This window comes from Anastrepha obliqua, chromosome 3 (assembly GCF_027943255.1).
Source record: "Anastrepha obliqua isolate idAnaObli1 chromosome 3, idAnaObli1_1.0, whole genome shotgun sequence".
Classification (NCBI taxonomy): domain Eukaryota; kingdom Metazoa; phylum Arthropoda; class Insecta; order Diptera; family Tephritidae; genus Anastrepha; species Anastrepha obliqua.
Window position 1 is genome coordinate 106,525,694 of NC_072894.1, and position 21,108 is coordinate 106,546,801.

General features: G+C 40.1%; 2 protein-coding genes across 2 annotated transcripts in view; one reads left to right on the plus strand and one right to left on the minus strand.

Moving 5' to 3' along the window:
* Positions 1 to 232: 232 nt before the first annotated feature.
* Positions 233 to 4,292, plus strand: LOC129241284 (glycerol-3-phosphate phosphatase-like). The gene is made up of 3 exons (XM_054877534.1): positions 233 to 443; positions 714 to 1,371; positions 4,044 to 4,292. Exons 1-3 carry the CDS (start codon positions 347 to 349, stop codon positions 4,216 to 4,218), a joined length of 930 nt encoding a protein of 309 aa, XP_054733509.1. The 5' UTR covers positions 233 to 346; the 3' UTR covers positions 4,219 to 4,292.
* Positions 4,293 to 7,079: 2,787 nt separating this feature from the next.
* The window catches only part of LOC129242491 (gamma-aminobutyric acid receptor alpha-like), a 45,676-nt gene continuing 31,647 nt past the window's right edge, over positions 7,080 to 21,108 (minus strand). The window contains exons 5-7 of the mRNA XM_054879157.1: positions 11,268 to 11,630; positions 10,048 to 10,767; positions 7,080 to 7,487 (exon numbers count right to left, since the gene is read on the minus strand). Coding sequence (XP_054735132.1) covers positions 7,255 to 7,487; positions 10,048 to 10,767; positions 11,268 to 11,630 — 1,316 coding nt within the window. The 3' untranslated portion in view covers positions 7,080 to 7,254. The remainder of the gene's footprint in view (positions 7,488 to 10,047; positions 10,768 to 11,267; positions 11,631 to 21,108) is intronic.

A 21,108-nucleotide genomic window follows, 5' to 3' on the forward strand; every position in this document is an offset into this window, starting at 1 on the left:
CCACCTAATAAATGTAAATGCAAATATACATACATACATATGTACACATGTTATTTCCTTCTCTGCAGAGTGAGCAACTGATACTCCAGAGCTCTCCGCCATTAACAGATTTCCTTCTACTTGATCGACGCGTTTTTGCAAAAATGTATTAAAATTCTCTCGCTCTCACGCTCTCCAATACTTATCGTGTATCTAATAGCTGATTTATTAAATTATTCTTTGCTACCGTTGAAAGTGTACTGGAGCTTAGAGAAAAGTCTTTGTGGTTAAAAAATTGCATTTCCATAAAATTAAATTTTTCTAAATAAATATTTTAAAAATATCTTAATCACCATACTTGCGAAAAATGTACAAGGCAAAGCCGAAAAATTTGCTGGAGCTAACAAAAACCGATGCGAAAAAGTGGCTCAACAGTTTCGATACAATACTCACAGATTGCGATGGTGAGTGATGGTGAAGTAATTTATTTATTAAATGTTTTTTTTTTGTTTACACTTCGCAAAGCGCTCAGAGAGAGAGTGAAGCGTGTTGCCTTAACAAAATTTATTGCGAAATGCTGAGAGCGACGAAGTGGTGGTGAGCGGGCGAGAGTTCACTTTTTAGCTCTGCTCATCACAATCGCTAGCAAGGCGAATAGCTGTGTCACATTGACATCTTTTGTTTGTTTCTGTGATAACTTATCAGTGATAAGAATTTCTTCTATTCACAACTAGGTGTGCTTTGGCACGAGGGTGTCGCCATAGATGGTGTACCCGAAGCTATTGGATTGTTAAAATCATACGGAAAAGAGGTCTACTTTGTCACCAACAATGGTATTAAAACCCGACACGATATCTGGAAGGTGGCGACTGCGATCGGTTATGACATACCGGAAACTCGCATTATTGCGCCGATCCACAACATTGTTCAGTATCTGCAAGCGCGTGATTTCCGCAAAAAAGTCTATATCATTGGTGCTGAAGCAATACGTTGTGAACTGACTGAAGCGGGTATAGAAAGTTTCGGACCCGGCCCAGATATTTTGCAGGGTAAATTAAACGATTATATTGCACAGCAAGTGGTCAGTCAACAGCGCGATGAAGTTGGCGCCGTCATTGTGGGTTTCGATGAGCATTTCACTTTTGCTAAAATGTTAAAGGCCTGTAATTATTTGGGTTCGAATGCCGACTGTCTATTCATGACTACAAATACAGATTCAGTACACCGTTATCCCGGGTGTCGTATACCGGGCACTGGCGCACTCTTGACTGCTTTGGAGACGAGCGTTGGGCGTGCGGCGCTGCAATTTGGCAAACCAAATCCGGAGATTTGTGTGGAGTTGATGAAGTCTGGGAAAGTGGTGCCGGGGCGAACGCTCATGATTGGAGACGTGTGAGTAGAAAATGAAAAAAAAAATGTGGTTTTTTGGGAATGGTCATTAAAAAAATATTTATTTAAGCGATATAAAATAATTTTTAAACATTTTGGTTTTTAGTTACTTAGGTAAAACAAATTTTAAAAGCAGGTTTTATATTCTAGTCAGCAATATAGAAACTTAAACAAGCTTTTGGGTTATGCGAGACAGAAAACGTAAATTTATTTAAAATTTATTTATTTTACGTTCTCTGTGCAAGACTGGACAGTGGCATTCAAATGAAAATGAAGAATGAAGTAATCTCTTGTAAGAAATATTCGCTCATTAAAATAGTTCCCCCTGTGCCAGCTGATTTTTATTTATAGTACATAGAGATGTCGATTCAGTGCGATTGTTACTCATTTTTAAATTGAATGTTGTATTGAGAACGTCAATTAAAGGAACCGCTGTGTCCAATGCAAAATTTACGTTAAAATCGCCACTTAAAATCATTGGAACTTTATTGTAATCTTTTCTAAGTATCCGCGATACTTCTGGTGTATACTTTATTAAATTTTCGTGAATGAATTCCGTGATGCTATTTATTGATTTTTTTTTCTGTCGATATTCACGACACTTTTCTGCATTATTTTTCGGCATAATTGCGGTAAATATTTAAAAATGAAAATATTTACGAATATAAAAATACACACGCGGTTGCTATTATGAGCGTCCCCAGCAAAACCTGCGTGACCGAAACTCTAACACAATTACATTTTTTTGAATGTTACAAACACATATGCGCGCAGGTTTTGCTGGGGCGTGACCGAAACTTTAACACAATTACACATATGCACTCGTATTTGTTTGAAAATCGACTTTTTTTTGGTTCTCCGTCACATTTGGAAAATGTGTAAACAGTAAGCAAACTTTATTCATATATTTTTCCTCATTTTTGCATCAGTAAAATTAAACGAACGCCGTAGCCGAATGGGTTGGTGCGTGACTATTATTCAGAATTCACAGAGAGAACGTCAGTTCGAATCTCGGTGAAAACACCAAAATTAAGGAAAACTATTTTTCTAATAGCGCTCACCCCTCAGCAGGCAATGGCAAAACACCGAGTGTATTTCTGCCATGAAAAAAAGCTCCTCATAAACATATCATAAAATAAAATAAAATAACTGTATAAAAAATCTTGTGATTCGAACCAAGGATTTGGGATCGGAAGCTCACATTGCTAGCCGCTCGGCTATCGCGCCATGCTGTCGGCGCTGGCCTAAAAGTTATTTAGTTCGTCGCTACGTTTATATCAACATATAATATAACGCTTCGTAGCCAAGAGTGTCGCTTTTTTCGTTTCACTTTTTCTCAAATCACTCTCAACGATTCTAAAGAAGTTTTCACTTCAAAAAGCCTGAAAGCAAAGCCGGAAGTCGATGCGGAATTTGACAGAAGAATATTATAGGGAGGTGTCTAATAAAGACAACAAAGGACGTTAATGAAATTGAGAGCTAAGAAATCCTTTCGCGCTGTACGAAAAGTGGCCACAGCAGAAAATGTAGTTAAAGTATTAGTTAAGGTAATTTCATTGAGTGGAAAAATTGGATGAGTGCAAAATTATTGCACATATCATAAATAGACGATTTTTTTAAGGTGTTGCAACCTGCGATAAGACAAGAGCAGGTAGACTTAAGAAAAAATATTCTCCGCCTTGACATCGAACAGTCAGCGGCTTAAAGCTTAACATCTCAAAAACGCAAGCTGTGCGCATTACTACGTGATTTACGCGCAAATTTTAAATTGATGGGGGAACTATTGTAGTAGATGTGCAATCTTTTTGCTATCTGAGCAGTTTTAAGTCAGCATCAGGCGGTTCAAGTGAATGCATCAAACATCGCATAAAAAAAGCATCAGCGGCATTTGGTTTGCTTCAACCCAAACCTGGAATGCTTCACACATTTCGAAGCGAGCGAGTCTTAAAATCTTAGGAAGTGGCTGTAAATCGAGACCGATGGCAAGAAGCTGTGAAGGAAACAATGGTTCACCAGGGACTGTGACGTTAAGAAGAGGAAGAAGAAGAATGAGCAGTAAGCGGATACCGAACAAGAACTGCCATTGACTGGAGCCCTTGTGGTAGCCGTAGACAAGGGAGACCAGCAGATACCAGGTGACGACTTTTAGAACTTGAAATCCGCTCCATGAGCCTGAGCTTTGGTGTACAAGCGACACGAATGTAGAAATCTTGTTGTGGCCCTTTCTTCCAACTTGGAACCTTAGTATACATATAAATGCATACGATAACTCCTCGTAGAAATCGTTGTATGTTATCCTTGTTACCATTCAACAATATTCATACAAAAAACTTCTCATAAAAACACATATCCATTGTGGAAGAATTAAGACGTATTGCAGAACGAACTCGGTCAAACATCTAGCAGGGGTGGCACGCACCATTCATATATATTGAATTTTTTAAGATTATGCCCTGATTGACTGTAAACCCTCAATTTCAAACCTGCTTTTAAAATTGAAAAACCTAAGTTCTAAGCTTCGAAGCCCTTTTATAATAAAATGTATTTCAACTTGTCTACTATAGAGTTAAAATGCTGTTTGGTTTAAAGAAATAGTTTTGATTGGTAAAGAAATGCTTTTAATTCCTCTATAGCTGCGTGTCATTATTTTTAATTAGTAATATTTTTTCTTACAGCTGCAAAGTTGACATATTATTTGGCCACATTTGCGGCTTCCAAACCTTACTCGTTGGCACTGGCCCTAATAGTCAGTATGAGCTGAATGAGCTACTGCAAAATCCAAGTGAGAACCAACGTTACATACCTGATCTGTATGTTCCTTCATTGGGCGATATAACAAAATTAATTTAAATAATATAATACCTGCACACATGCATATATACATACACATATGATATACCTATACTAACAGTGATTTGTTTTAACGAGGGAAATGTTTTAATTTAATAAAATATGTTAAAAATTAAAGTTTTTCGTGATTTGACTTGTCTCAATCTTAAAACCAGCGTACGTAAAACTGACTAGTCTTCTAGTTGGGGGTTTTGAAGGTCTCGGATCCTGGCTGTGGTCGGGGAAAAGCTGAATCATTAAGGTATGTATTCATATCTAAGCGTTAACCTGTTTATGCTTTAAAATGTGTTGATAAAAAAATAAAAATGGTATTTATAAATGTAACTAACTAATACCCATCGTGGACGAAGAGCTTGAGTTACCCAAAAAACGGCCGGATGTTGCCGTCTAAACAACGATTGATTGGACGACTGTGTGAATATGTGTTAAATGATTGGGAAAATTTCGGCTGGCGATAAGATTGTGGTAGTGTTATACGAATAAAATAAACTCATTCATGTTCTCTAGTTGCTATCTGAACAACGACTGATTGGACGAGTGTATGAGTATGAGTGAAATGATCGTGATCGCAGAATTCGGCTGACGCTCTCAAGTGACGTGGCAGCAAATGTTCTCCGCACAAAGAAGCATGTGAAACACAGATGGTGCTCCAAAGCAGTAAGAAGGCGTTGTTTCTAAGCAACGAAAGGTGGGCATTCCCACTATTTAGGATTGGTAGCGGCAGGCTAATCACCTACCCTGCCAGATATCAAAAACAGATTAACGAAACCAACGCAAGACTGAGTCTTGTCGAGGCCCTATGCTCCCGAGAGAAGTGAACAAGGAAAAAAACAAATAGCAAACCTGGTAATTTATCTTCCTTGTTCCTTCATTTCTTCACCATCGAAGCAAATCTTTGCAGTACACCTAGTGACTTGTATTTAGTGAACTACTACTCAGTAGTCGCAATCAATAATTTCAGCCGTTTCAACACAAGCAACTGCGTATCACTATCATCATCTATCTACTAATTAGTAAGAGTCTTAGGTGAGATTAGGTTGAAGCGGTTGTCCTGTGAGACACACTCAGGCTCATAGCCCATTGTGATGCCGCGTGGATAGCTTGTTTCTATTTCTCTTAAAATTTCGGAAATTTTAAATCAGCAATCTCATTTAGAAAAAAAACCTTTTTCGTAATGGCACCTCTCAGCGAAAGGTAATTAATATATCATTAGGCGGAGTTCTTTATTGACATGTGTAATGATATTGTAGGACAAATTTGTCATTGCTCGCTTAGGTGTTTGACTGAGTTCTTCCTCCTATTTATGCTGGGCGTCTTGATCTTGTTCCACAAATGGAGGGACCTACAGTTTCAAGCCGATTCCAGATGGCAAATGCTTTGTATGAGGAAAACACTTTTTCTATTATTTGATTAATGTTTTAGGGCGTTTTGAGTACGGCGAGAATTACTCTGAAATGTTACTTACTCAAAAAATGCCCACTAGCATAAAATCTGCGATTGGTTGTAAAAACATGTGTGCTCTCTTCTCCACAGAAATGTTTTTGTTTTTTTTTTACTAATTTATGCGTCTTTAGAGAGTCATATCTTAACAGCATAATCTTCCGTTACTTTCACAGACTTTTACCTTTGCGCTCGTAATTATCTGTGGAATGATTTCTGTTTAAATCGTTTTGACAAAGGATTTTTTTTGGTTTTATGTTTTACTTTGGGGCAACTCTAATTAGCGCTTCTGATAGTTGTTGTAATTAGTTTTCCTGAAGAATACGTTCCGAAATTTACATACCAAAAAAAAAAAAAAATTGAATTCAATTCAATTCGGAAGTGTAATCAGCTTTCAGGCGCGCGATTTTCTTTTTAGAATAAAATTTATTGGCCAAATATGATTATAAAGACGGAGTAGCAAGCCCTAAAAGTCTACCTCAGATCGATAAAATTGTGGAAAAATCTCGCCGCTTCAAGAACTCCTGCTCTTCAAGCTTGGAGTAATCAGCTTGGCGTGCCAATTTAAATAATGTAATAAATATAGTTTCGGGTTATCTAATCCAATAATTCATTTGTTATTTATTATTCATTTATTTCTGTATTCTAAACATTATTTACATCCATAATTGCATACATGGGTATGATTTTTCATATTATACATTATTAACTCTATATAAAGCTAACGCAATACTTCAGCCAGTAGGCAGTTCTTTAATTTTTTAATTTACGATATTGAATTTTTCTCTATTAACTGCATAATAATACTTCTAATTAATTCATTATATATTACATACATTCGTTTACTAATTTATTCGGCTCTATTCGTTTAGTGTCACTCCACAAAATTATCTCTAAAACACTCACTAACACTTATGCACTCTCATTCTCGCGTTCTCAGTCATAAAAGTGAACCTGTACAATATTCTGTGGCCTTAAAACTTCTTACACTTTTAGTGCCTTCAAACTTTTCCATACAAATATCAGCCCAGAGGCATTTAAACTGTTCAAGCCGTTAACTTAAAAGTTGTTTGTTTAAAGCTAACTGTTTCATCACATTTGAGATACATATATAATTTTTTTTTATACAGTTGTGTGTTTTTCTGACTTAAAGAACGTTCGTCTCCAGTTCATTTTATATTTTCAATTATATTTTATGTTTCACTTTAACTTCTTATCCTGTTTCTAAAGCCCTTTAAAAGTGTGTTTATTTTCCTTATTTTAGCAATTTAGTGAAGAAGAAATAAATTTTGCGTTGTTGAGCAAAATACGTTATCAAGCAATGGCAGCGGACGAAAGTCTTTTGAAAATTTGATTTTTTTTCTTTGATTTTTTACTTTGATTTCTTTTTTGCTTATTTTTCATATAAACGGCAGCATTTGTTTCCAAATTTTTTTTCCAAAAATATCTTTTGATTTCAATTAGTAGTTGACCAATGTCGCCAATATTTGCAAGTTGCAATTTTATATTCTAGAATAATTCATTGTACCAACGCCGTTGCATTGCCGTTCGCTTTGATTTCCTCCCGGACTTGATCTAAATTGCTAAAAGGTAACATCAGGTGGTCGTTGGCGTATTCGCTAGTATTCGTGAGCTGCGCGACAAGTAGCCATACCAATAGAAAACATTGATGAGTAGAAAGAGCATCGGAAAGACTATGCGTGATGCGCGATCGATTTTCGAAACGGAATTGTATTGCGGTACCCGCTTGCCTTTGCGACGCGCCTCCAATTCTTCGCGCCGATAGAAGGACATACGCCGTTTGCCGGAGGCACGATGCGGTGTGGGCTCTGAAAGTAAGAGTACAAATAAGTATTTGCTTATAAAAAAAATATTTTAAAATGGCAGAAGCAAAATTAATAATATTTAAGTGGTGCAGCCCGGACATCGGGCAGTTGTTAAAGGAGAACTCAACAAATTATTTCTCACGAAAGCGCAGAAAAGATGGAGCTCCATTTCTTCATATGCTATTTTGAAAACCCTTTGGCCCCAGTACAATATCCGGAGGACTCAGAAGATTGCCAAAAATTAACAGGCCGGTAAAGTGCACGAGCGGGACATCGTGGACGAGGCCGCGACCGCAGCTAAGCTTAACCAGCTACAACAACAACAACCACATCAACAGCCTAAATCGCCACGGAGCTCGGCTAAGCGTAACCGTTCACAGGATGTGAGCGGACGCGAAGCCAAGAAGAGCAAATACTTCTCACCCTAAGATGTGGAGAGCCCTTGAACCACTGCGGGCGCTACGGCCGCGAGGGCTGCTTACCGTGAGGTGGCCAGGGATCATCTTCAAGTTGCCCTCGCAGACGCAAAAACCAATAGTGGCAGGGTGGTGTTGCCTCTTTGGAATGACTGCCACGACTGGCTTTACAGTAGGCCATTCGATCAACCCAATTTTTAAGCACACTTTCGATTGTTTGGGCTCCAATTTCAAGAATGGCAACTTCGACTTCGTGTTTTAAAGCATCAATCGTCTCTGGATGGTTCGCATAGCATTTGTCCTTAACGGCTCCCCACAAAAAATAGTCCAACGGGCTTAAATCACAGCTCCGAGGCGGTCAATTGATATCGGAATTTCGTCTGATTATTCGGTTTTCAAAAACGGTAGCCAAAAGTTCGAGTGTAACTTTGGCAGTGTGGCAAGTTGCGCCGTCCTGTTGAAACCAAATGTCGTCCATGTCATCCCCTTCAATTTTTGGAAACAACTCGTTGAGCATGTCACGGTAACGCTCGCCATTTACTGTAACCGCGGCTCCTCGCTCATTTTCGAAAAAAAAAATGGCCCGATGATGCCGCCAGACCAAAAACCACACCAAACAGTCACTCGTTGTGGATGCATTTGCTTCTCTACAGTAACGTGTGGATTTTCTGAGCCCCAAATTCGACAATTTTGCTTATTGACGTAGCCACCGATGTGAAAACCAGAAAAGAAGAAGAAGACTCACCACTTTGGATATAGGATTTCAATATTTCCCAATTTTGTTCAAGCGTATAGCGTCCCATTTCGTAAATGTCAAACCTTTAAGTAAATTATGAATACATTTTACATGTCATTTGTGTTACTATTCTCAAAAAAATAGGTGGTTCAAACAGCAAACGCTATATGGCCCACCCTGTAGTATGGTAGTCAAACACCTCATAGACAATAAATGCCCAGCACCTCTCTTCGGCTCGGGTGAAATCTGTCGAGATTGTCGGGTAATAAAATGTGCCAATCAGCTCTCGAAGGAGTTTCTGTAGTGGAGCCTAGCTACGGTTAGCAACACCTGGGAAAGACTTTCGCTAAAGCTCATCTCTACTTCAGAAATTCCAATCCGACCACGAGCTTGAATTTGATTGCAGAAAATGAAGCTGGACAGTTCGGAAATTGTCCAGTGTCTTATGCTAAAAAATTCTGAGTTATCAGTAGATGACTGGTTTGTCAGCAAGGTAGAGGAGCCTCAGCAACACAGCTTCGCCGTTTTACTACTGATTAGCAACGAGTCCCTGCAGGCACTCGGAAAACCGCAGCTTAAACTCCGCTTCCGCCTCAGGTTGGCCAAAGTGAAGGTCTTGCCCGCCTCTGTTGCCCCGGATGACGACCTGGACGAATTAGGGGACGACATAAAGAAGCTGGTCGACGATCTGCGGTTGTTTGAGACGAAGCGTATACACCTTTTTTCTGGCTGTAATCGGCCGAGTCAGTGAACTGTGCAGATAACTGCGCAATCTTCAAAGGCCTGTGCAAAAGCCCGTGGGCATTCCCAATTTATCCTTAGGGAGGGTTATGAGTTTCCTAAACACCTCTTTTTATTGTACTCTCTTTCCAGTAAATATGTCGCCTAGCGTAACCCCATAATTTGATACCAGCTAACCTCTCTTAGCCTTAACTATTCACTCCTAAACTTCACCACGCTGGTGTGTTGCCCCATGGCAAGCAAGGGTTCTATTGGCAACGAGGCCGCAACCTCTATAGCCAATGTGTCCGCTACTTCGTTTCAAGTTATACCCCTAAATAAATTCAGTTTCGAATTCCAAATCGGTGGACTGAACCTCAATCTTTTTATGAGTAAAAATTAGAAATTCTGCTCTTCATTAATTTATATCTTTAGGGTTTTATGTAGTAAATATTCATAAAATTGAACAAAAAAACAATGTTAGCATATTCCGAATTTTTGCGAATAAGCCGAGTATAAAACTGTACACTGATTCCCTAAACCGTCTTTTTATTCATTATAGTCAAAATAGGTATGAATATTTTAATAAAAAAATCGACTGCTGTGTAGCATAAATAAATTTTCTTTTAAGAAATAATTTTCGTTTAATAAATTTTCTTTCAAAATAGTACACTACTTAATTCCCTCTTACCTTCGCCCGCTCGCAAATGCGCCTCCTCGTCATCCTCATCGGACATATCGAAGCCCACGCGACCTCGCTTGCGACGCCGGAAACACGGCCATGCGAAGCAATTAAAATTGTAACGTCCACCACCACCAACAGCGCCTTCACTCCGGCCACCGCCCAGCATACGCCGTCTAGCGCCTGAATTGCGGCGAGCGCGTGCGCCAGCGCCCACACCGATACCACTGCTGCTCGTCGAACCTTTACCGCCGGCGCTATGTATGGGTATCGAACACATGGAAAGCGGTATAACCTCGTACAATTTCGACTCGGTACTCACATTAAATTCGCTCTTTAGTGTGCGCGCATCGGCTTCGGATTCGGTATCCGAATCCATTTCCTCGATAATAAAGTAGCATTCACCGGAACCATATTTCGTGAAATAATGCACGACAGCGAATTGTAGAATGGTGGCGAAAATAAAGGCGAAGGATAGAAACACAAAAAAATCAAGCGCAGTCAAATAGGGCACCTTCGGCAGATCGGTGCGTGCTTCCAAACCGAGAAATGTCATCGTTAGTACGGTGGTAATGCCGAGCGAAACACGATCAGCGGTAGCTTCACGATTTAGCCAAAATGATACCCATGAGAGCACCACCAATAGACAGCAAGGGCCGTAGACTTGAATGAGAAAATTGCCCATGTGACGTTGTAGATGGAAGTTCACCATTAGCATTGAATACTCAGCTGTTTAGTTAGTGTAAGAGAGAGAGGGAGAGGGAGAGAGACAGAGAGAGGGAGAGACAGAGGAGAAAAGTGCTTTTAATTTAGTGTCATTGAGCTATCAAAAATTTATTGTTTTTGTTACTAGTCAAGTGTTTTACTTAATGCTATATACGTTGTTGTTGGTGCAAATTAATCACTGCAGTGGTTCAATGCGCTTGGTTATTGGTATGGTATTACAAATTATCTCTAACGCTCAACTAAATCATCCCAACTCATCCGCTAGTTGACCTACATGACATATGAGCAATCATAACTAACCGGAAAACATTAGAAGATAAAAAAGCAACAATCCCCATAATAAACAAAATTACAACTAAATAAATCAAATCGTTACTTACACGCCCGACTCGATTCGAAACGCACTGAACCCGGTGCATCCAAACTACTACCACCACCCCCCAAACCACCACGACCCGCACCAACACCCAGCCCACCGCCATCACTCCCACCTCCAAAGGCACCTTTGTCTAATTGCAGCCCAGTGCCCCGTGCATGTTGATTCTTTGCACCCGGCCCCGCAAACGTACTCATCGATTTGCTGCCATATTTCTGATTGTAACGATTGTGATTGAAATTGTTGGCCGCATTTTTGTTGTAGTAATTATTGCTATTTCTATTGCCATTCTTGTTGTTGCCGCTGCTGCCGCTGCCGCTGCTGGTGTGTGAGCCATCGTGCGGTGCGGCTGCTTTGTAGATCACATCGGTGAGGTTGCCCGCCGGGCAATCAACCAAATCGAATTGTGACAATTTCATATCCTCCGCAATGGCAACAGCTGGTCTCTCGCGATTCCAACGATAAACAACATCCGCTGTCGTGTAGCCAACTGTAAAGGGGTAGACATGAAAAATATTAGAAAATAAATTAATTTATTTGCGTAAATGCAGCGCGTCAATAACTATTGAGGTAGTGAGTTGCTAGGCCACGCACTACAGTTGGTAGTGTCAGTGAGTTGAGGAGCATTTTACGACAGAAGGAGTTAAGTGAATTAGATAAGTGCATGGGTAAGTGACGAATGAAGCGCGTATGGGTGAATTGAGTAATAAAGGACCAAGTCATATAGAGGCTTTGTTGCTCTCCAATTGAGTTAGGTGGGTCGACCAATTTTGCTATTTGTTATATGGCGTAGTGGTGGCCATCAACATAAAAGGCAAGTTATACGAAACTGCTGAGCAAGAGCTGAGCTAAAGAACTGCGTTCCTATGCATCACCGGCATTTTAGGGACTACCCCAAATAAAGCGATTGAAGTGCTAGGCAACTTGCCTGATCTAAATCTGGTAGGAAAACAAGTGGCCGGAGCTTCAGCGCTCAGACTTAATAGTATGGCGCTATGGAAGGTTAGGTTGGTATGGTTGCCCAGGGAGTGAGCGCACTTGGACGAAGAAAGATTCGTCCTTTGTGATACCATTGTGAGGTGAGGTGAAAGGGAAAGACCGATGGGATGCAGGGAGAGGGCGGGGAGAGGTGGTAATGGGATGGTTAGGAGCGTGCGTATTACGAACGATGACTATGTTTGCGTCAACCGCTTTGTGCTGCTGATGAAATTCATCAGATTTTTAATGTCAGCGCCAGCTATATCAGCAGGCGTGGCAAAGAAGTAAGAGCCAAGATGCCTGGTTTTTAGCCCCAGCAGAGCACCTAAGGAGAAGGTGCTGAGATGATTCCACCTCATCCTCCACACATCCAGCGCATAAAGGACTCGAGGTAATTCCAAGTCTCACAGCATGCATTCCTCGCGCATTGTGTCCTGTGAGAGAACCCACTAGATTGGAGAGCTGATATTTTGTCAGCCTCAGAAGTTCGCCCGAGCGCCCCCGGTCCACACGTGGCCAGAAGGATTTCGCGACCTTACACGTTTGTGTATTTGCCCAGCGCTCGCTGAGTTGGCGCGATGCCCATCTTTCCAGGAGCAGACCGCAGGTAGTCAGGGGGATCCCAATTTTCTCCCTTCGCGGGGAAATCACCTCACATGTCCCTTGTATGGCCAGCTCATCCGCCTCAGAGTTTCCCACAATGTCGCTGTGACCGGGAACCCAGATGAGGCTGATGTCAAAGAATTCGGACACAGTCGAAAGTGAGGTCAAGCATTCCTTGACCAATTCCGAATACACCGTCATAGACCCGAGGGCCCTTATTGCCGCTTGGCTGTCGGAGTAAATATGGAAGACTCGGCGCTTCTATCATAAAAGGCTTTATATTACATACTATGAGTAGTTATAATCAAGAAATCGACTACTCTTTCCTAACATCCCGTCAAGAAGAGAGTGTCAAAGTTAAAGACCATGGGGAAGAGGGGTGAGATACAGTGCACGAGACAGGTCTAGTTTACTGGGGCGGTAGCACTTGGACGGGAAAAATCCAAGTCGTTCCGGTAACGTCGAACTGGCTGCCATGGCCGGCAGGGCCAACACCTACACAACGAGGCACACAGGCCACCAGTAAAGGAGTACAACAAACTGCTCAGCAAATACTTTCTGCTAGCGTGCTACCGATGTAGACACCTACTTGAGCCTGAGCCGCCTCCCAGGCACGTCAGAAGGCACCTCTTGAACTACGCCAACGAGATCCAGGACAAAACGAATCCACAACTACTGGAACGAACAGTGTTTAGACAGACAATAAACGACATTCATCGGGGGACCCTTACCACCATCTTAAGCTTCTGGCCCCCGAATGCCGTAATCGGAGTCGTTTTTCCGAATACTTTTATTTAAACAAAGAACAATAATTATATCAATAATTTAATCAATTATATATTCGCCTTTGCTGTTTACAACCTCTTCCCACCACACGACCCATTTGACCAATTTGTTGATGCCGTTCCACCAAAAATCGCCTAATCTGGTGTCAAAGCAGTTTGTGGAGCCAGTTTTCAAGGATCTCTTTGTTGTCGACGGTAATGCCCTTCATATGGTTTGATAGGGAGCGGAAAAGATGGTAGTCGGTCGGTGCATGGTCCGGAGAATATAGCGGATGCTGAACGGAATCCCAATCGAGCTCTTGGAGTACGGCTTTGACGACTTGTGCAATATGGAGCCTGGTGTTGTCGTGAAGGAGTGTGAGCTTGACCCTGCCGACCAGGTCTTTTCAGTCGAATAGTCTCATTCACGCGGGCAATGTAGAGCTGTTGTTGATCGTGGTATTCTTTTCGAGCATTTCCCAGTCCAAACAAACACATACCACTCTCGGCTTTGGCGTATCTCCTGGAGCCACCCACTCCTTTCTTTGCTTCATATTGATGTGAAGGCACCATTTCTCATCTCACGTGACGATTCGGTACAAAATGTGCTGTTTATGATCGCCGGTTGCTCGATGGCGGACGAGATGCTGAGAAGCAATTTGAAGGCGACTTTCTTTGCTTCTTTCTATTGAGCTAGTGAGGCACACAGGCTACCAATTTGAGAATGGTTTTATGATCGCTGTTCTTAATTTCCGCCAAATTCAAGACTGATTTGGCGAGCGTTCTCGTTTAAAAGTGATTTGAGACGTTCTTCATCGAATTCAGAAGGCCTTTCGTTGCGGGGCTTGTCATCGACGTCAAATTCGCTATTTTTGAACTTTGCAAACCATTTTCGTGCTGCAGACTCGCCTATGACACCTTCTCCATACAAGTCGCAAATATCCCGCGCTGCTTCGGTAACTTTTTTGGCCTTGATGAAAAGCAAAAAAGAGCAGGTGTCGAAAATGTTGATTTTTGCTTCCTGGGTGTTTTTTCTTTCTTTGTTCACTCCTCTCGGGAGCGTAGGGCCTCGACAAGACTCTTCCATCGTACACGGTTCTGTGCTGTTGCTTTCGCACCGTCCCATGAGATGTCGTCATCTGTTAGTTCGCGCAGCATCGACCTTCTCCTAATGTTTTTTGGTCGACCGCGAACTCTGCTCCCTTGCGGTTTCCAGTCCAGTGCCATTCTCGTGATGCTATCTGGTGGTTTTCTCAACCTGTGGCCTATCTATCGCCACTTTCTGCATTTGATTTGCCTAAAGATGGGTTCCTCGTTAATCTCCTCTAAGCCCCAAAACTAATAAAAAATTAAATAACTCATAAATACAATTAGCATAGTTTTGTAGAGCAGAAAGAGTTCCATCGAATGAATACTTGGCCCTTGCCAAACAGCAAAAAAATCATTGTAAAATAAAAGAAAATATAAAAACGCTACGAACTTATTCCCCAAACCAATATTTTGCCTATCTGGATTAATGTATACTGTGAGGCTGGAGTATTTCTTTGAAAGAATGAAGTTGAGCTGCTTCGATTTCTTGGAAGAAAAGTAAAATTAAAAGGCAAAAAACACTGCAGAGTTACTGCCTTGCATTTTAGCTATACAACTTACTAGTAGCTATACAACTTTTACTTCGAAGATGGTGGGTTGGATTTTTCCATAAAGAAGATACGTTTTTATATGTCATTCGCCGTTGTTTGTATAATTCAAAAAAAAAAAACATATATGCCATATGTAGAAAATATTCCGAGTATATGCAGTTACTTGGTTAGCTATTGCCATTTAGCACCCTGAGGTTGAACAAAATAATGACATAGATTTACACAAGCAAAATAGGCACACAGATAGATAGGCGTGCACTTCTTTAATCATTCTGTTCTTACCACCTCTCTGGTGTTTCTTCTGCTCGTTACTAACATGCTTCGGCTTTTATTTTTTTTTTGCTTTTGTTATTGTTATTGTAAATGTGTTTGCATGTTTACTCAATTCAAGTGTCAGACAACACTAAATTGATTCGTTTATGCAGCTCAACACAGCACTGCCAAACCTGCTCACCTCCGTTATTCTCTGCACAATAAATGAGCGAAGGAGAAAATCGTAATTGTACTCGCATTGCCCCAATGTGTATGTGCGCTTATTTTCATTGACTCCTATTGGAATGTTTTTGTGCTTTCATTGTTGCTTATTGCTGTTTGATTCGCTTGCAGCAGCAAATTGAAAAAATTGTCACAGGAAAGAAAATACCAATAAATGTCAATATATGTGTGTAGGTAAGTGAACGACTAGATTACTAGACTTTGGTGATATAAATGGTAGGTAGCACGAAGTACTAGCAATAAGACGAGCACTAAGTTTTTGGGTAAATGGGTGTGTGTGCATACATTTCAGCAGAGTGCAAGTACACAAATATTCTCCATTAACTTTTCACTAGTGATTGATCAATGAGTTTTTCTGCACTCTTAATTTCAAATTTTCCTTTAATTTTTGTTGTTTCATCTAACTTTAAGCTTAATTTTGTCTTCATTCATACACTAGCATGCAATTTATTTTATGCACTTTCCAAATACACAGCCAAATGCCATTACGTCAACATTTCCGCTTTCCTTATTTTGCTAAATTCCGTTGTTGTTCAGCAATTGATGAGTTGGTGTGTATGGAGAAAAGATCTCTAGTATGAACTCAGCTTTAAAATCATCAATTTTTAATGCGCGTATGGTTCACAGAAAGTCATATAAGAGCGTAGAAATTTATTGCATTTGGTTTTTTTTTTCAACTCAGGAACGGCATACATACATACATACGAGTACATCATCATCATCATACAGTATTATGTCATATGTAATAGTAATGATTTTAGCACGAATTTTCTCGCATTTCTGCAAATTTGAATTTCAAATCTTGGAATTCATTAAAATTTATATGTGTCATCAAATTTTCACTCGTCACCCAGCAACGGTTGCAGTTTTTGATGGTTACAACAGGAAGCAGACGGTTAGTAAACGACCAGACTATTTTCTGACAACATAAAACAAACATAAAAAGTAAGAGGAAACAATAAACAGTGTATTGCAAATGAGTCAAATACTTGACAACAACTTAATTATTTTGTATTGCGGTTGCGTATACGCCATGACACATCACGGTAGTCTTCTCAGCAAAGCAAAACTCTGCAACCGCAATAATCTATGCAAGCCACACACACACTTCACATAACCCAAGCGGTAGGCAACAGTGCGCAACTTGCGAAAATCGGAAGGGGAAACTGGGGTGAGTACTTCATATCTTTTTGTTGTTCAGGTAGATTTATACAAGCAAAAGGTGGGGTAAAATATGAAACATTCAGCTGTTGATTGTTTTGAAACTTAAACTCAGAAAATAGCAATTATTAGGTATTACCTTTCTGCAGAAAGGAATAACAGGCGAAACCGCTAAAATTTTGTCTATCGGAGGGGCCAAGAATCCAAAAAAGGGTGTTTACTCTGGTTCCAATTGGAGGCAGAAAGAGAGGCCGACCAAAAAAGAAAGGGCTTGATGACGTAGAAGCAGATTTAAAAGCGATGAATGTTTGTAATTGGAGAAATGAGGCAGGAGAGAGACTGAATTGGAGGAGGATTGTTGATGAAGCTATGGTTCACCACAAACTGTGAAGCTAAGAGAGAGAGAGAGGAGGGGCCATTCCGACTGTATATCTGAAAATCTCTATAAGCAAGGTTGCAGTCTCGATTGTTAAGGAGGGCAGCCACGACGAATTTTTATGCCGCATATCGAATGCATCAGGGTACTTACGTACTACAGACTAAAATACAATGCGAGTACGTTTTGGGGTAACGCGCAGACCATGACATTGATAAAGTTCGAAACTAAAAGAAATCATAGAAAAAGTCAGTCTCAGCAGCGAGGGTACCACCAGTGAATAAATCTTTGCTTGGAACCCCTTATGAAAAAAGTGAACATCTCAAACGATAGCATACATCAGGACTTGTTTGAGGTACGTACCGCTTGACGAAGGTTTTGATAAGGACACGCTAAGTAAGTTGAGATTCGATGGTTACCCTCCAAGGAGAAGCTCTCATTTGGGGAAAAACTATGAATTCGTTCATGGCTTTATCATTCCAAAGCGAGGAAAAGAAGAGATAGAAGAAAAAATAGATATTTGAACAATGACGAATACGAATTATCGATGGAAAAATGATGTGTGCTAATAAGAGAATTCGATAGGCGGCTAATATCCAAGTCTGCGAGCTCCTCAATCGTAATTAGAATGTGAGAGTGGCAATGCTTGATATCCACTCACACGAATGCAAGGCAGCTGAGGAGCAGTTGCTGAGATGATTCCATCTTCTTTTGGAGTTGTAAAGTTGGCAGTTGGCCTTGGAGAGAACTCAAGTTAAGCTGGGTCTCATCGCATGTACCCTATGATCAGAAAGTATAGAGAACGTTTAAATAAAACAAAACAGAGTTAAATTTCAGGCAAATTTTTTTATCTTATTCAAAATATGACCCGTCTGAAGCAACACACATGTGCCAACGTTTAACCCAGTCTTCCATGCACCCCTGGTGGGTCGACGAAGGGATGGCCTTCAGCTCCTTAGTTGCATTCCCTTTGATCTCCGCTATCGACTGAAATCTCCTTCCACAAAGTGGTAACTTCAACTTGGGAAACCAAAAGGAATCGCACGGGGCCATATCAGGTGAATGCAGTGCTTGCACGATGGTATTTACTTGGTGTTTGGTCAAATAATCCAGCACAATTTGAGCTCAGTGCGATGGCGCGTTATCATCATGCAAAATCCAAGAATTGTTTGCCCATATTCCCGGCCGTTTGCGATGTACAGTATCTCTCAAATGCTTCAAAATGGATAAATAATATTCTTTATTGATTGTCTGGCCCGATGGAAGGTATTTATGGTGCACTACGCCTTGGCAATCGGTACTTTTTGATCATAGGGTATACCCATGACTTAAACAATCCAAATGAGTGGAGTATTGAAAATAAATTGCCACCTAATATTAAAAAATATTTTCATATGACCACATGGAAAGCTCAAAATCGTATCGCCACAAATTATTCGGCCCTAAACTATTTAGCGGCCGCCATAGCCGAATGGGTTGATGTGTGACTACCATTCGGAGTTCAGAGAGAACGTAGGTTCGAATCTCGGTGACACACCAAAAGTAAGAAAAAGTTTTTTGTAATAGCGGTCGCCCCTCGGTAGGCAATGGTAAGCCCCAGAGAGCTGCTCATAAAAAAATATCTGCCCTTCGGAGTCGGCTTGAAACTGTGGAACTGGGGAACAACATCAAGACGCACGCCACAAATAGGAAGAGGAGCTCGGTCAAATACCCAAAAAGGGTGTGCGCGCCAATTATATAAATATAAACTTTAAACTTTGTACTGTTGACTCAGTTTGTTTTGTTTTGTTAATCGGTAAAATTCTGTCATCCAATGCTTACTCCATTCTAGCTTGTTCGAGGCATTATACGAGAGATGAGGCTCTATGCCCCAATGGGGATAAAGGAAACGATGATGATGATGCGAGAGATTTAAGGGATGCTTAGACTAGAAAATCGCTGTTTAATTTTCCAGTCCGATCCAAAATGGAATTTGCTTCTATTACCTGGAATCCATTTGATATTTCACATTCTACCGGTATTGAACGAGTAATATATAGAAAAGAGGAAAATCAACACTTCCCGCAAATGACGATTATTCGGCACAAAATCAGATATTTTCCCAAAACCAAAAGTATATGATACCAAAACAAAACCACTAATGTGTCGAAGCAGTTTGTTTACCATATGTCTAAGCTTGGTTTATGATATTTAGGTCACGTTAGATCGACTAGCACACACTGCTGGTGGAATGACAATTGACAAACAGCGGCAATTTAGTTGTTAAAGGTTTAATGAACAGCCCGTAACTACTTGAGCAGCTAAATTTCAATATTCCATCCAGAATGTTTCGTTTCCATTACCGCTTTCGTGTTTTAGCAGTAATGAAATATAAAGAAATCTTAGTTTGCAGCTAAGATTATTTCCTAATATTCATACGAAACATTTTTTGTACTTAGTCACTAAGAAACTAACGATCCGAATTTTCTGCATATCTCTTCTCTAAGGTTTAGCAATCATAGACTTAATAAAGAAATTAAATAAAAAGCCATGATTGGGACTTCTAAACTGACATGCAACGCTACCGGTTATACCGTGGAAACCACCGCTATAGTAATCTGCTGGAACCCCAGTCACCTCTCAGTTATTTCAGAAAATATCTCCTCTAGGTCAAAACCAGACACACAACAGATAATCACTGAGCCCAACGAAGTACAGACGGGCTTTAAATATTGTCTTTAGAGCGGCAGTTATGAATTATCGTCCGTTGAAAGCCTGAGCCACCTTTAACAGACGAAGAGTTTCAGTTCGTGAGCCCCGCGTTACCCTGATATAAGACCGTTTTGAGTACAGTACACCAGACACACCTACTTAAACCCGATCATCGAACACCTCTTTCACTTTGGTCTCAACCGGTCGAAACAGGCTGTTTACTGACGCCACCATTAAATAAGAGTGACGATGGCAACTGAAGGCAAACGAGTTGTAGAAATCGCTAAAGAAAGCAATCTGTTATGGATATGCGATGATTTTCAAAATATCATTACTCTAAAATACCACTTCTTTGGCGCATTCATGCATTAAAACACGTTCTTTTTCCTACTGACTGCGATGCTCTACTTGAATGCTAATAATATTTTCCAGATATACATAACAGCGAGTTTTTAATGAGACTAGCAAAAAGTGAGTCTTCCACTTTACTGCTACAATGTCATATTCATTCTTCTTACATTATACAGCTCTGTGCAACACTCCTACAAATTATTGTGTTTGGTTTAACTTACAAAAATATATCCTCCCATGCGCTCCAGTGCGTATATTCGATTTAAGGCCCAGTGTGTATAGGCCGATACACTTAAATATTGGCTTCTGTATGTTTGTGTTACTATGCGGTTTGTTTTCAAATTGTGTCACATTGAGGTTTACTATGCGGATATGCATTCATTAATATGTAGATATGTAGATGTGCGAATGCCTATTTGAGTGATGTGTAAATTGATTTTTAATGATGTTACGTATACGACCTGTGCGCCATGGAAATCACAAGTGCAAATTGTTATGAAAGAAATCGATTTTTGCTCTACTGCAAAGCATGTTTAATACATACAATTAATTTGAAAACTTTATACGTGAGCACAAAAAAAAAAAACAAAAACGCGAAATCAAATGCAAAAGCTTCTTTGAGTAAATTTTAAGGTATTTGGGCAAAAAAGGTATGTGGTTCAATATATATCGGATGATATATTCCATATGTTCCAGAATGAAACTCAAAATATTACTTTTATAAAATTATGTTCTTAAATGTATTAAGTTAAGTTAAGATAGAATAAGCGTGTACTCATTTCTAGCATCAGGAAATACGAAAAAGTGTCAATAAGTTAGTTCTTATCTGGGTATACCTCATTTTTTATATTTTTACATCATCATAAGGCATTGATGTAGGAAACTAAAAAAGAAATTGTACCAACTAAT

Excerpts from the sequence above, each read along its gene's own strand:
- LOC129241284 (XM_054877534.1), top strand. The coding sequence starts at position 347 with ATGTACAAGGCAAAGCCGAAAAATTTGCTGGAGCTAACAAAAACCGAT. Across the intron at positions 444-713 it reads AATACTCACAGATTGCGATG|GTGTGCTTTGGCACGAGGGT; the intron begins GTGAGTGATGGT and ends ATTCACAACTAG. Across the intron at positions 1,372-4,043 it reads ACGCTCATGATTGGAGACGT|CTGCAAAGTTGACATATTAT; the intron begins GTGAGTAGAAAA and ends TTTTTCTTACAG.